Raw genomic sequence first — 17,036 nt, forward strand, 5'->3', positions numbered from 1 at the left:
GGGAAGTTTGGGGAGAGCGACAAAGTGAACGGCCTTAGAGAACCGATCGACAATGGTGAGAATGACTGTGTTACCGTGTGAGGGAGGCAGACCGGTGACGAAGTCCAGGACGACGTGTGACCAGGGCCGGCCAGGAACAGGCAGAGGACGGAGGAGCCCGGAAGGCGGTCGGTGGGAAGCCTTCCCACGAGCACAGACGGTGCAGGCAAGGACGAAGGCGCGGGTGTCTTCCCTCATGGAGACCCACCAGAAGTGCCGCTTCAGCAGGGACAGGGTACGGTCGACCCCAGGATGACAGGCGAACCGGGAGGCGTGGATCCACTGGAGCACCTGGGAGCGGACAAGGTCGGGGACAAAAAGCCGGTTAGGTGGGCCGTTACCTGGATCAGGCTGGGCGCGCTGGGCCTCTCGGACGACGGACTGGATCTCCCAGGTGGCGGAAGCCACCAAGCAGGAGGAGGGGAGGATGGTGTCAGGGTGTGAGGGGCCCCCTTCGGGGACAAACTGCCGGGAGAGGGCGTCCGGCTTAATGTTCTTGGAGCCTGGCCTGTAGGTCAAGGTGAAATTGAACTCCTGGCGGGAGTTCAGGCGCTTGGCCGTCTGGATGTAGGCGAGGTTCTTATGGTCCATCCAGACCAGGAAGGGTATCTCTGAACCCTCCAGCCAGTGCCTCCATTCCTCCAAGGCCAGCTTGACTGCCAGGAGTTCCAGGTTCCCAATATCATAGTTGACCTCCGCCGGGGTCAGGCGGCGCGAGAAGAAGGCGCAGGGGTGTAGTCTCTGGTCGAGAGCGGAGCGCTGGGAGAGGACCGCCCCCACCCCGGTACTCGAGGCGTCCACCTCCACCACAAACTGGCGGGACGTGTCCGGCTGGACGAGGATGGGCGCGGTGGTGAAGCGCCTACGCAGCTCGGAGAAGGCGGAGTCCACCTTAGCGGACCAGACGAAGGGCACGGAGGGCGAAGTGAGTTGGGTGAGGGGTGCAGCGACCCGGCTGTAGTCTCTGACGAAACGCAGATAGAAGTTCGCAAATCCCAGTAAGCGTTGGAGCTGCTTGACGTTGGTGGGTCTGGGCCAGTCCAACACTGCCTTGATTTTCTCGGGGTCCGCCCGGATCTGGCCACCCTCTATTATGTAGCCGAGGAACCCGATGGAGGATACGTGGAACTCACACTTCTCTGCCTTGACGAACAACTTGTTCTCCAGCAGGCGTTGGAGGACCCGGCGGACATGCTGGACGTGCTCTTCCATAGAGCGGGAACATTTTTTAATGTCATCCAAATAAACAAAAACAGAGCGGTTAAGGACATCACGGAGAACGTCATTGACAAGGGCCTGGAAGACAGCAGGGGCGTTGGTCAACCCAAAGGGCATTACCTTGTACTCGAAGTGACCGAGCGGTTTCTTAAAGGCTGTCTTCCATTCGTCCCCCTCCCGGACACGGACGAGGTGATAGGCATTCCTGAGGTCCAGCTTTGTAAAAATGGTGGCACCTTGCAGGGGTTCAAAAGCAGAGTTAATTAACGACAGGGGGTACTTGTTCTTGACCGTGATGTTGTTGAGGCCACGGTAGTCAATACAGGGGCGAAGGGAACCATCCTTCTTGGAAACGAAAAAGAAACCAGCGCCGACAGGAGAGGAGGAGGGGGTGATAATGCCCGAGGCCAGGGACTCGTGGACATATTTCTCCATGGACTCCCTCTCCGGGCACGAGAGATTGAACAGGCGACTAGCGGGGAGCGGGGCTCCCGGGAGCAGGTCAATGGCACAGTCGTACAGGCGATGGGGTGGCAAGGAGAGAGCATGCTGTTGACTAAAAACAGCCTCTAGAAGATCATGATAAATTGGAGGGATAGCGGAAAGGTCAATGGGTTCGTTGGGAACGTGAGAACCAGCGACCTCCAGTGGTGGCCGAGCAGACTGTAGGCAGGCAGCGTGACAGTGAGCGCTCCAGCTCACAACCGAACCAGTTGGCCAGTTTATCACTGGGTTGTGTAACTTCAACCAGGGCATGCCGAGCACAATAGGATTATGGGGGGAATTAGTGACGTGAAAACGAATAACCTCGTTGTGATTCCCAGAGAGCAGCAGGCGGAGTGGCTTGGTGTGGTGAGTTATCCGTGAGAGTAGCCTCCCATTTAGACCATGGGCATTGCGGGGGATAGGCAGCGTGTTGGAAGCAATGCGGAAGCGGGACACGACGCCAGCGTCAATGAGGTTTTCGTCATCGCCCGAATCAACCAGCGCGGACAGGGGAAGCGACTGGCCATTCCAACACAGGGTGACACTGAATTGCTTATTGGGACCGGAGCTGGGGATATCATTTAGGCTCGAAGATGCACCCAGCATTACAGTCGAGCCCCGCCGTTTGGGCAAACTGGGCATGAATCAAGTTCCATTGGCTCAGGGAAGTAGTGCTCGGCGCAAGCAGCGCGCTTGGGGGAGGGGGAGCGAGACGAATTGGATAACGAAGAGAGGGTGTCGCTAGCCTTTTCACGGTGGCGCTCGCGAAGACGCATGTCCAGTTCTCTGGCTAAATCAATGAGCTCATCCAGGGAGTTCGGTTTCTCTTTTGATGCCAGCTCGTCTTTTAGCACGTCGCTGAGGCGTTGACGGAATGCCCCTCTTAACGGAACGCCACTCTACCCGGAGCCCGCTGCTAGAATACGGAATTCAATCGAGTATTTGCTAACGCTGCGGTGGCCCTGGCGGATGGCGAACAAGCCAGCAGAACTATCAGAACCACAGGGAGGGTGGTCCAAGAGCTTTTGCATGTCGGCGATGTATGCGGGGAACGAGTCGCAGAGAGGAGACTGACTGAAGTGGAGAGCTGTTGCCCATTCTAACGCAGGACCCTTGAGCAGACCCGACAGGTAAGCGATTTTAGACTTATCGCTTTGGTAGGTGTGGGGCTGTTGTCCGAATACTAATGCACATTGGAAAATAAAGGCGCAACACTTTGAGACGTCCCCACCGTAGCGTTCTGGTGCGGGGATATGGGGCTCTCTGTACAGGGGCGGTACTGGCGGGTCGGGGTCCGAAACCTGTGAGGATGTCTGGGTTGGTTGGGCTGCAATGTATGCGGTAAGCTGACTACACAGTTCGTCTTGCTCCGCGGAGCGGACAGTGAGTGCGTGGATAAGGGCATAGAGCTCCGTGAGTGAGTGGGTATGTTGGTTTACCAGTCCGGTTTGACCATTGAGGATGGTCCGGGTCTTCCTACATTCTCTGGCGTCCTGTGGTGCTGGGCTCATTTGTGGTCGCAGTGTTCTGTTACGGCAGCGGTGGCTGAGCCCAATAGCAGAACACACAGGGAGAGAGAGAATGGAGTGTTTTAGGTTAGCTTTAATTCCTTGAGTACCAAGCAGACGGGACAACAATGTATATGCAGAAATGTGCGGCTTTGGGCGAGCAGGGGCGCTCGCTTGAGATTCCCAGCGACGTCCGAACGGGCGGCCTATCAGGAGACGGCGCGAGCCGGGAGTGATGGTCCTGGGCATAGGGAGAACAGAGTTTAGAGCAAGGCAGGCAAACAACGACAGAGCAGTAAGAGTGAGTACAGTACGTCCTTGTACCTAGGTTGACAGGATAACACTGCGACGAGGGACAACAGGATCCGTGGGTTGAAGTAGGGGCTGCTGATGACAGAATCCCTCACAGCCGCGCTGATTGATGTCCGTCTGGCAGCGTGGGAATGCTGGGGTCGGATGCTGCCCTTATAAGGGTGTGGAAGCAGGAGGGAAGAGAAAGGCTCTCGCCGTGATTATGACACACATATATACTGTGCATTTCTGTAGATTTCTCTTGGCAGAGCCTGAGATTCCTTCATCACTGGATCAAGTTCAGTACAAACTCCAGGCACTCTATGTGAAAGCCAATCACTGGATCATGAATGTCCAGTGGTCCATTCCAATAAATCAGTAATGTCATTTTGACAGTCTGTAATTATGGCTTTATAAAGAAACAGATTCCAATGCAACTCACGTCTCTCTGCCAGAGAGGCCCACGACCTTATCATACAGGACAGAATGAATGGTGAGTGATGCCAGCAATAGCAGCCCCTCCCCTATCCCCACTCAACTCCAACCCACACATTTGACCAAAACAAAACATAGTAAACAAAGTGCAATACCAAGCGGCACTCTTTTGCCTAGAGGTTGCTGTTTGATGGCAGGGCAGATTCTACCTTTAAACATCACCATCTTGTATTTTTGCTTGGAAGACTGTCCAGCTCTTGTGTTTGTCCTGATGCAATATATATTTAGGCATGTCTTGTCAGAAAGCTGAATCAAACCAACTCGCTTCCAATTTCTCCATTCTACACACTGTATTGTATGCCATTTTCAGTATGTGATCTGTTAGTATGTAAATAATGTATGTGAGAGAGATTTGTATGCAAACCAAAAGCACCAACATTTGAAGTATGGAGCGGATGGTTGCTACACAATCATTTCTATCCTACAATTATTTGTCAGGTCATTTCCAGTGCCATCTTCGGTTCTGGAAACATAAAAAAAAACAATAACTTACTGGCCCCTGAAACATCATTTGCGTGTTTTCTGGCTAAATTTACATTATATCCTTCTGACTGCACAGCTAGCAAGTGTAAACAGCTGTGTTTTCTTCTGGTATTATAAACGGCAACTTCCACCTGGCTGTGCAGGTCCTCCATGTATATTATACATAGTATGTCACACACACTGCACTCCAACAGTAAGCATCAGCAGAATGTAGTGTGGTGTACATACTTTATGTATGTATTATACAATGAATTCAGAAGCAGCAATACACTTTGAATCAAACACTCAGTAAGTTGAATCCAAACTAATTCTGTTCCTCTTATAGGTTGACCAGACCAGTCGTCCCGCCCTGGTTTTGTTCCTGATTAAATACCTGATGATGCTGGTGGTGGGCATCCCGTCTGTCTTCTGGGTCGGCAGCAAGAAGACCTGCTTTGAGTGGGCGAGCTTCCTGCACGGACGCAAGCACAAAGAGTAAGGAGAGAAGTGTGTGTGTGTGTGGGGGGGGGGGGGGGGGGGGGGGGGGGAGTAGATAGATGGAGATGTATCTGTGCTATCACACAATTTATCTATTGCTACCACATGTAACTTATTACTTCAGGCCATAAAGATATACAGAGTGCACACTAGAAAATCCTGTTCCTCATCATGGCCCGATGCCGATTATTTTCTTCTACAACATATAGGGGAAATTGACTGTTCCATCTAGTGCAGGGGTGTCAAACTCATTTTCACAGAGGGCCACATCAGCATTATGGTTGCCCTCAGAGGGCCAAAGACCGTATAAATGTTAATGTAATGTAAAATAAATGTAGCTACTCATTTACATATTGTTAAACATGTTGTTTCTGTATCAGACCACGTGAGCGGATCGGCGCGGCCGAGAAATCCGCTCTTCGCTCTTTAAAGCTTGGTCCGCTCCGCTAATCACTCATGTTGACCCCGCCCCCAAGTCGCTCTCCGCTCGCTCCCCGCTCACCTTGAATCGAGCGCTCCCCGCTCCCCGCGCCAGATCGCTCAGCAGTTTTTTTTCTTCTTTTTTTGGAGCATGGTGTAAATGAGCTCAAACTACAACAGTCTACACCCCCTGGGCCCCTTAACAATTGTTTGTATTGAGCCGCATTGTAATTGTAGCCATTCTGCAATGTTAAATAACGTTGTTTATCCATTCACTATCTCTATTAAGCGATGATAGGCTAGCCGAGCCACAATGCTATGGTCGCTGCCATTAACGTTAGCATGTAAGCTAACGTCAACAACAATGGCGTCGATATACTTTTTCTAACTGGAGTGAGTGTGGGCGTCTCTACAGTGACAAAGCCTGAACGAACAGCCTATCACAGGTTCACCCTTCTCATTGGTTGAAAATGGCCTTCATGTTTGTACATCGCCATCTGTTGCTTTGGCATTGTACTGCATGTATATATTACATCAGTGTTAAACCACTGTGAGCGGCCTGGAGTGGATTGGAGCGGAGGAGAACTCTCGCTCCGGACGTCGCGCCGACTCATTTTAAAACCCACTCCTCGCTCACGTCAAAACCGGCCGCTCCGCGCCCCGCGCCGCTCACGCTCCGATCCGCTCACATGCACTGTTCTGTATTGATTACTTATTCAAGTTATACATATTGCATATGCATTTGCATAAATGTAAAAATATATGTTAGCTTATGTTATTTTAACAAATAATTTTAGTTTATCAGAACCCCATATTACTCCATCAATCAATGATCAAACCATTCAAGTAAATAACAAAGAAGAATATCATCAAATACAAGCTATGACATTAAGTTTGTTCAAAACCTTTTTGTCAGTCAAGAGGGGCAGAACTAACAACTGTGAGCTGCAAAGAACACGTGGGACAGATGTAGCAGATGTTACAAAAACAAATGGCTGCACACAACCTTGCAGAGGCCATACATCCAACTAATAGAAGATTAATTATTAACTTTAATTAACAGATTGCAGAATGGGTACAGTACAGTACAGCTCAATACACACAATTGTTAAGGGGATGCAGACCAGAGAAAGACTTTCGACTTGTTTACATCAGGGTCCCCCATTTTCAATTCGTAATGAAATTGCTATTATGTGTCTGCATGAACACACAACTGTAACTGTACTCAAAAATAACAAAATAAGGGTTGTCTCAGTTCACAACTATATTGGTAAAGTTTTGGGTGGGACTTGTTTGCGTCCCTACAGCTTCTTATTCAATTGAGCGAGATGCTCGGTTATGTCACACAGCCAGTTTGCATCTGACAGTTCAGACAATATTTCTTCAACCCTTTGTTACCTATTCCGCCTGGATCTTTTTTGTATTTTGGGCTGTAAAATTGTCAAAGAATGTCTGAGGAGTAAGTGCTTTTGGCTTTTTTCCTTTGTTACTTCATCAATACCTCAGATGTTCAACATACATGTATGTGTAAGAATGTGTAATAACTAAGGCTGTCAAAGTCAAAGCTTTATTAATGCATTAACCCACAATTATTTTAACACTGCTATTTTTTAACCCAATATTAATGTAAAAAAAAAATAAAAAAAATGTACCTGAGCTCTTGGGGGGCCACATCAAATGACGTGGCGGGCCGGATTTGGCCCGCGGGCCGTGAGTTTGACACCTATGATCTAGTGTGTAGATAGGAAGTGCCTGCTCTAGCCATGACAAGGAGAATTTTCAACTAAATGTAGCATTGTCAGATTGGTTGTGATATCTTGGTATAATCACAGTCAAACAAGAGACCATTGCCAAAACAATTGATAGCCCAATTCATTTTTATTATTCTTTTTATATATATATTTTCTCACTTTTTCTGTATTTTTCTCCCATCCCAATTTTTTTTCCGTTATGCCAATTCCCTTCCTGGTCGTTATGCGCATTGCCCCACTGTCGGCCTGGGGAGGGTGTAGAACTACCACATGCCTCCTCCGATACATGTGTAGTCAGCCAGCCGCTTCTTTTCACCTGACAGAGAGGAGTCTCAATGGGGGAACGTAACGTGTGCGGAGGTTCACGCTATTTCCCCCCGATCCCCTCCCTGCTGAGCAGGCGCCCTGACCGACCAGTGGGAGTTGCAGTTTACAACGACCAGGACATACACCCCACCAGCTTCCCACCAGCTAACACTGCCAATTGTGTTAGTAGGGACGACGGAGGTACCGCTGACAGCTGGATTAGATCCCAGAGTCTCTGCGGTGGTAGGCGAGTGCATATAGCCCAATTCTTATGATAAGACCACATTTCCCGTAGTCTCATCTGTTGCACGGATTATTTCCGGTAGTAGCCGACACCCTTGCTAACCATGAATGCGGAGTTATTTTAGTTGATAAAGCATATTTAGTTTGGAAAGGTTTCCTTTGCGCCGCAATGCCTTCAGCAGAACTCCACACAATATTGCATACAATGTAAATACAAAATAGAGAATATTAAATAATTCATGAATTCAATTCATTCATGTTATTTCTAACATCAACAACTCAAATACTAGAATTCAAACATGTGATGTAATCAAGTATAAGTGTGGAGCTGCTCCATAGACAGTGAATTGAGAAAGATGGTAAAGATGACACTGAGAGCACACAGGAGAATGATCTGTGATTATACAAAAGCATGTTCTGTTTTATTTTTTTTGATCCACTTTTTCTCCCATTTTTCAATTTTTCTCCCATCCCAATTTCGTATCGTCCAATTCAACCCTCCCCTGTCTTTGAACGCTGTTTCATGCCTCCCACAAGCCGGCTGCAATGTGGACTAAGTCATACATAGCACGAGTCCCCTCCGATACTCGAGGTAACAGCAGTCGCATCTTTCCACCTGCGCGGCTCGATCGTTCAGCGTCGGGGGTCTGGGCTTTGGAGGGGCCCCGCCCCCGTCGCTTCCTGATTCTACTGCGCAGGCGCACCAACCGACCTGTAGGAGTCGCTGTCCACAACGCCCGATCCCCACCCATCAGTTTCCCTCCCCCTAATACTGCCAATGTGTATTAGTGCGGACGACCAGCTAAACTGAAAGCAATGTGGAGCGCTGGGCTCGAACAGGGAGATGATCTGTTTGAGCCCAGCCTCCAGTATTCGTGGTGAGCGCCTTGCCCACTGCACCATGTAGCCGCCCAGCATGTTCTGTTTTAGAACTGAGAACATCACTATAGAATAAAGCCATATGAAATTCAATTAACTTTCTGTGGGTCCACCATGCCAGACTTTATACTTGATGACATCACATGTAGTATTTTGTTGCTGGCTTTAGGAGATAGTAGCTGATGTTCACAAACACTGACTGAACTTTCCTAGGCCATGGAAATAACATAATATAATATAACATAATAGGGCGGCTAAGTGGCGCAGTGGGCAAGGCGCTCGCCACTAATGCAGGAGATGCTGGGTTCGAGCCCAGCTCTCGGCATTGCTACCAGCTTGGCTGGTCGTTCATACTAACACAATTGGCAGTGTTAGGGGTGGAAAGCTGGTGGGTGGGGATCGGACGTTGTGGACAGCAACTCCTACAGGTCGGTTGGTGCGCCTGCGCAGCAGAATCAGGAAGCAACGGGGGCGTCGTGTCCCTCCCACGCAGACCCTCGCCGCTGAGAGATCGCGCTGTGCAGGTGAAAAGATGCGACGGCTGCCTCCTCGTGTACCGGAGGGGACACGTGATGCAAGGCTTCGTCCACATTGCAGCCGGCTTGTGGGAGGCATGGCCTAACAACGTTCGAGACAGGGGAGGGTAGAATTGGACAATACGAAATTGGGGATGGGAGAAAAACATAATATATAATATAACATAATAATATAACATAATATTATTGGAATTCTTAATTTGGGTGGTGTTCCCCTTTAATTGACACACACACACACACACACACACACACACACACACACACACACACACACACACACACACACACACACACACACACACAGTAACTGTCCCCATGCTGATCTGAGGTTCTTCTGCACCTGTGTTCTCCCACCCTTAACGACAGAACATTAACCCTCTCCTTCTCTCCTCCTCCCTCCCTCCTCTCCGACCCTGCTCCTCCTCTCGTCGACCCCTCTACCTTCCCTCTCTCCTTGTCCCCCTCTCTCTGTTCCCCCCATCCGTGCCGACCTTCCTCCATGCTCCTCTCCCTCTCGCTCCCTGCATTGCACCTCTCCTTCCCCTCTTTTATCCTCTCCTCCCCCTCCGTGCCTGCTGTCTCCCCTATGCCCTCGCCTCCTCATCCCCCTGTCCTCCTCCCTCCCCCGTCTTCCATGGCTCCTCCTGACTCCCACCCCCCTCCTCCTCCTCCTCCTCCTCATCCTCTTCCTCCTCCTCTGCAGTACCGGAGTGAATGAGTCTCGCCAGGTGCTGCAGGAGCAGCCAGACTGTGCCCAGTCGCTGCTCCGAGACCCCCTCACCCCCATCATCAGGAAGTCCAGAGGCACATCCACGCAGGTGAGAGAGACACCACAGAATAGGACAGGATAGATCACATTAAGGCTAAGGTGTCATTGTATGTGTTTCCTATTATCAACATATAGTCTACGAAAAGACCAAGACCTACACCATATTTCTTCTACTTACAAGCGTGGTCCATCTAGCCAACATCATATGTAGCTCATTATACAAAAGTCACAAAAAGGGTTAAATCAAGTCACAGAATGAGCACTCGCTTACCACCACAGAGACCCGGTCAATTCCTGGTAGCGATACCTCTGGCTTGGTCAGGTGTTACTACAATTGGCAGTGTTCGCAGGTCGGGAGCCGCCGGTGAGGGTATTAGTCCTGGTTGTTGCATTAGCGCCTCCTACTGGTTGGTCAGGGTGCCTCATTAGTGACCCCTACTGGTCGGTCAGGGTGCCTCTTCAGCGAGGAGGGAATCTGGGGGAGATAACGTGAATCTATGTGCGTGTTACTCTCTCCCAGTGAAACTCCTCACTGTCAGGTGAAAAGAAGCTAAATTGGGGAGAAAAGCATTTGCTTTGTTCAGTATAATTCATCATTGCAATGAACATGGGCATTTTGTATTGTACTGTTTCCTGGACTCAAGTGTAACGTGCAGCGAGCATGCCAGGGCACTATGCTGTTCCGTTTACTAATGTACATCAATGAGCATGCCAGGGCACTATGCTGTTCCGTTTACTAATGTACATCAATGAGCATGCCAGGGCACTATGCTGTTCCGTTTAATAATGTACATCAATGAGCATGCCAGGGCACTATGCTGTTCCGTTTAATAATGTACATCAATGAGCATGCCAGGGCACTATGCTGTTCTGTTTACTAATGTACATCAATAGATTGATAGAGCTTGTTGCCTTTTGAAGTACATTTTGTAATAATGTTTACAATAAGATTTTTTTTAAATATACTGGCCTTATCCTTTAACACACACACACACACACACACACACACACACACACACACACACACACACACACATGCACACACTAACAGTATTTGTAAGTCTTTGTTGTGTAAAGCAATGCATTTACATTTACATTTAGTCATTTAGTCGCTTTCATCCAAAGCGATTTACAAGTTCTGTACGACAAGTCATCAGGAAGGGTACAACTCTTATCAGCTGAGTAACAATGTTCATCAAAGTGTTGAGTGCTACAGTGTAGGTTAGTTTATTAGGACAAGTGCCAATGCCTAGGCAGCTAGCTTGCTTAATATTTGAAAGAGCAGTTCGTAAACAATGGAAATATGTTTATCTCTCACTAAACCCCTACAGAAGAGAATAACATTTCACCCACTGAGCTGTCTGCCACCTAAAATGTCAACAATTCGGATTACAGTATAGTACCGTACGTCTATCTTACTACGACCCCTCCCCATTCCAGGGCACCTCCACCCACGCCTCCTCTACCCACCTGGCGATCCTGGATGACCCAGTCGAGCCAGTCCAAACCCACCGCGGCCCCCCCACCTCCACCCGGAGCATGGCCAGCAGCGGCCACAGCAAGGCCAGCAGCCACGGCAGCATGCGTCCCACATGTGATGAAAAGTAAGATGGGAGAAAATCAAGTGTTTGGACGGTGGACTCATGTTTTCTTTTTGTCTCTTGTTATTTGTTTATTTTTGGTCTGTTTTTTTTTTATATATATGTTTTAGGGCATTTTAGGTGTTTTTTTTATTGACAGGACAGATGGAAATTTGGGAGAGAGAGAGATGGGGAGGACCCGCAACACATGTCCGAACCCAGGACGTTGCGATTACAATGCAAGCGCATTTTCTTTTTACGTGGTGCGCCACTGGGACACCCTGTAACATAATTTTTTGTTTATTTAAAGTTGGACACCAAACACTGTAAAGGATTATAAGAAATGTATACTTTCTGCCTTTAGAAAATGTGATAAGAAACATATAGTTTCTGTCCTCGGATATCATTACCTTACTCATTTCATCTGTTTTGTTTTTTATACTACTCTATGATAGATTAGTGGATGCCAAGCCATACCTAAATTCCTTTTAAGATATTCCTTATGTAATACCATGTACAAATCTTGTAAGATTTGTATATACATCCTTTTCATATGGGAAGATTCCAATGCTAGGAATCTGATCTGTTTGTTCTTTTATATTCATCTTTTAATGTAAGATCTCCATATTTTACTGCAGATAATTCATTAAAGAAAACAACTCACTTACGATAAATACGATACTAATCCTGCATGTCAGAAAGTCGGAACTTCCTAATTCCTACAAGAAGCTAAATGGAACAACCCTTGAAGTCTGAATTCTGATTGATGATGATTGATGATGATTGCTCAACTATGTGTGTTCTGAGAAGCAGTTATCTGACGTTGTTCGTATGTTATTCGTAGCTAATTTTCCAAGCTGGAACACTGGTCGTTACTCACCGTACATCTGCATTTTGCTATGATGCCCCTCTAGCTCATGGAATGAACTCCAACAGTCCTTAGAGCTTGAGGTTCTCCCCTCTGTTGCAGAGTTTTAAACTGCCTCTCTTTGTAGGGCTGACCTTCTAAGCTTTTTTTGGCCTTCGAAGCTTCGGGGCAGAGATTATTATTATTTTTTTTTTCTTATGTTGTGGGACTTGTACAGCACTTTGGTCAACTTTGTTGTTTTTAAATGTGCTCTATAAATAAAGTGGATTGGATTAATTAATTAAATTAATAATGAGTCGGGAGCTGCGCTGCCTGGGCGGCTGCTCTCCGTTACACAGCCAACAACATTACATTACATAATTATGTTGCAACCTTCGTCTATAAAGCAAACAATTATATAAATATTTATATGTAGTTAATAGAGACAAAGGCAGAATTCGACTTCATTTTTTATTAAGACATGTTTTTATATGGGTCGGGACACTAAAAAATACTATAGAGAATTGTCAGTGCTGTAAAGTTTAAACCTTTTTAAATCTTAGACAAACGAAACACTTTGCTTTTATGAAATATTGTAAGCCGTCATTTGAGGCTTTATAAACGCAGCACAATGAACACAAATCTGTCAGTGCTGAGTCCGACCTCATCTTAAATAACAAACGGGATTGCTTGTTGTAGTTAACAAAGAGAGGCAGAGTTAATGAGGCGTATAATGTTCGTTGCATTGGAGGCGCAAGATTTTGCAGGTACAATTTTTCTTTTTTAAATAAAAGATAGATTTATATATATATTAATTATATTATATATTAATTAATATATTAGAATTTTATTTTCCCATTCGAATCCCATGCCCATAGAAACGAAGCTTCGAAGTATTTAAGACAGCACTATAGACTCTTTGTCAATCAAGTTGTACATGTTTCAATTGATTTATTATCTTTACTTTTTGCCTCGCCTTGTTGTCTTATTGTTGTGATTTTATATGGCGTGTGATTTTATTTCTGTATGTACACTCGACATGACTGTAAATGAGGGAAACCTGAAATGAAGGTTTGAAAAGAAAAACCAATCCCTTAAAGTGCTTTTGTGAGAGTGGAATTAAATTTGCTCTTTTCCCCTTCTCATGTTTATCCTTCCCTCTACTCTCCTCCACCCCTCCCCTTTACTCCCTCCCTCCCCTCCTCTCAGGTCCGACACTGGCGGTCTCTGTGCCACAGAGGAGCGTAGTTTCCACGGCAGCGCGGTCTGCCTCGATCACCCGCTGTCCACTCACAGCAGCCTACACGGGCTGGACAGCCAATCGGGGCGCGGTAGCCAGCAAGAGCTGTCCAAGGCCCCGGAATCCCTCGTCACCCATGGGACAACGCAGAGCGACAGCCAGGTTGCCGGGGACGACAACGGCACCAGTGCCTGAGACGAAAGCGAAAGTCGAGAGGAAGTTATTAGCGTTATATGGCGGGATGTTTTCTCTTTGCCTTCGATGGGAAGTCACCAGAATGACCCATTCGTATTCCTACGAAAGGCCCATTTAAGGGATACTTTAACAAGACGGTCTAAACCTCCAACGCAGTATCAATGTAAACCTCCAACACATTATCAATGTAAACCTCCAACACCTTCCGAGCTAGTTCTTGGCAAAGTGGGTAATGGTGAGTAGGTCAACTCATACCTATACCTCCCTTAATGACAGCGGGTGTCAGTCTGGCGAGGAGGATTCTCACCTCTCACTGCACTGATCAAGTTCCACTCCGAGCTGGAGTGGGATGGTACGCGGTTTGAATAAAGACGTGGTTGTGTGAAACAATAACCTTGCACGGCAGCAGACTTAGCGAGATCACACAAGAATCCATCTTGTCAGGCTTCAAGGTATGTGCTTGTGCCCAAGCCACAGTGGTTTGGACCAATCAGCATCCTTTGGGGAACTACTACTAGTGGCTAAGTACTTTATTTATTTTTAATTTTTTTTATTTTTTTTTATTCCAAACTGTTTCAACAGACGACTTCCCAGATGGTTCTGTGTAACAGACCGTTAAATGAAGGTTAGTGAAACAAACCAAACGGTATCAACATCAACCTTCAATAAGAATAAAAATCCAATTACTGTTACTGGCTCCTAAGTTGTCAGCTAACATTGAGGAGGCTTCCCAGACCCTTGGCAAATCTATGGGGGGAGAAAGATTCTGCTAAGGGCCAGGCCATGACACATACTGAGGGAAAGGGGGACGAAGCAAAGCAGAACCCTTCATATGTCCAAGTCTCAAAGACTTGACTAGGCTGGAGCTATCTACATGGAGGGATAAAGACTGATTACAATGAATGGACTAGTCTTAAGAAGTGGCAAGTCTCAAGACCAGATTTTTTTTTTAATTGTATTTGTACTTCTGCCTCGGACCAATGCAAATAATCTCAAAGAACAAACACTGTGTGTATGATTTTCATTACAGTTACAACTTCTAGTCTCGGCCTTGACTCTGACTCAACCCCCCCCCCCCCCCCCCTCTCTGGATTTGTGAGTCGACCGGGTGTGATCTTAGTTTGTCTTGGGCACAGCGGAGCGGGTCTTGACTAAAGCGCTACATGTACATGTTGTTATAGTGTGGGCCCCACAGACCATGGCCCAACAGAGGCCTTGTGGGAATCTGTGAGCCTCTCGTGTCTATGGTGAATTATTTTTCTACTGTGAAGATTGTCAATGTATGCTCCTGAAAGCTGCACTGTGTTTGTGTGTGTGCGCGACGTGCATGTGTACAAGTGTACATGTCTGGAGGCACATGTAAATAGCTCTCTTCTCCCCCTTGTGGCTGAACAGGGGATGACAGAGGATAGAGATAGAAGTTCACTTCCAGTGACCTCATCGACAGTTGGACATTTAAACAGGTCTTGCTAAGCTCATCGACTGACTTACAAGACAAAGTAAGGGTGTAAAAACCGACGGAGGACAGCGACCAGTTGTTGCAGGAATGTATTTCCCTCTGCTGCACACCTGAGCCTCGTTTTGGTAGAGATAATCATACATTACTTGAGAGGAAGCACACTCCTACGCAGAGAGTTGGACGATGTTCCACTGTCATCGACATCTCTGCCCGAAGAAGAGGGAGTAAACTAACCAGTGCTGCTTATACTTGTTTTTCCCATTAACATATTTAATACATAATCTGGTATTAATTGGTCCTCTTATCCTTTTAGCCTACTTTACAAATAAGAACCAAATAAGTTCAATTATTTCACTCCTGCGTCTGTGCGGCTATGTTTATTCACTGTGCCGATGGAAAACGACTGTGAACACAGCCATAGAGGTATGGTTTCCATATGCAAAACTACGCCACTGCATAACTCCTACATTTTCAGACAAGTGTAATATTCGGTTATTTGTGATACTATGAATACAATTCAAAAGTTATTGCCACATTTTCTTTCAAACTAATTTGGTCATGGAGGTCCGGTTTTTGTTACAGTAATACGGCTGTTTCAGGCTGTGTGACATACAGACATAGAGACCGCTCTGTGTGTACAAGTGTGTTTCAGGCTGTGTGACGTACAGGTGTAGAGGCAGCTCTGTGTATAGGAGTGTGTTTCAGTTTCAGGCTGTGTGAAGTACAGGTGTAGAGGCAGCTCTGTGTAGGAGTGTGTTTCAGGCTGTGTGACGTACAGGTGTAGAGACCGCTCTGTGTATACAAGTGTGTTTCAGGCTGTGTGACGTACAGGTGTAGAGGCAGCTCTGTGTATAGGAGTGTGTTTCAGTTTCAGGCTGTGTGACGTACAGGTGTAGAGGCAGCTCTGTGTAGGAGTGTGTTTCAGGCTGTGTGACGTACAGGTGTAGAGACAGCTCTGTGTATACAAGTGTGTTTCAGGCTGTGTGACGTACAGGTGTAGAGGCAGCTCTGTGTATAGGAGTGTGTTTCAGGCTGTGTGACATACAGGTGTAGAGGCAGCTCTGTGTATAGGAGTGTGTTTCAGGCTGTGTGACGTACAGGTGTAGAGGCAGCTCTGTGTATAGGAGTGTGTTTCAGGCTGTGTGACGTACAGGTGTAGAGGCAGCTCTGTGTATAGGAGTGTGTTTCAGGCTGTGTGACGTACAGGTGTAGAGGCAGCTCTGTGTATAGGAGTGTGTTTCAGGCTGTGTGACGTACAGGTGTAGAGGCAGCTCTGTGTATAGGAGTGTGTTTCAGTTTCAGGCTGTGTGAAGTACAGGTGTAGAGACAGCTCTGTGTAGGAGGGTGTTTCAGGCTGTGTGACGTACAGGTGTAGTTGTGTGGAGATGGAGTATGGGGGTGTTGAGGTCACTGGAAGAGGGCTTAAAAACACACGTACATACCAGAATGTAAATTATGAGTTTTCAAGTGTTACAGGAATAATATAACATTGTGATGATGATGCTTATTATTTTGTTTTGATTGAACTGGAATCGAGGACCTTTTACAAAACACACAGTATTCCAGCTCATACTCCTACTGGCTGCAAATTTCCACAACTTGATTTTCCAAGTTAGCGCTTAACCCGAAAATCTGGAGACAGTTGGCAAAAATTCAGCAAGGAGAGAGAAATTAGGATTTTAAATGCACTGAACCGACCAATTAACGGACCGATTCAACAATGCCATAGATATTAGAATGATATGGCACATTATAGCCTAAATTAATAATCCACAAACTTCCAGAAGGAATGTTTTTTTTATTTATTTTTTGTT

General features: G+C 46.9%; 1 protein-coding gene across 1 annotated transcript in view; it reads left to right on the forward strand.

Annotated features, from left to right (window-relative positions):
* Positions 1–13,763, forward strand: part of LOC311247656 (frizzled-3-like) — a gene marked incomplete at its 3' end in the record, with an annotated part of 113,688 nt that extends 99,925 nt beyond the window's left edge. Inside the window, 4 exon segments of the mRNA XM_084337915.1 lie at positions 4,846–4,994; positions 9,836–9,950; positions 11,342–11,505; positions 13,538–13,763. Of these exon segments, the coding sequence (XP_084194041.1) occupies positions 4,846–4,994; positions 9,836–9,950; positions 11,342–11,505; positions 13,538–13,763 (654 nt within the window).
* Positions 13,764–17,036: the final 3,273 nt, after the last annotated feature.

Source organism: Notolepis coatsorum (assembly GCF_963971535.1).
Source record: "Notolepis coatsorum genome assembly, chromosome: 2".
NCBI classification, from domain to species: Eukaryota; Metazoa; Chordata; class Actinopteri; order Aulopiformes; family Paralepididae; genus Notolepis; species Notolepis coatsorum.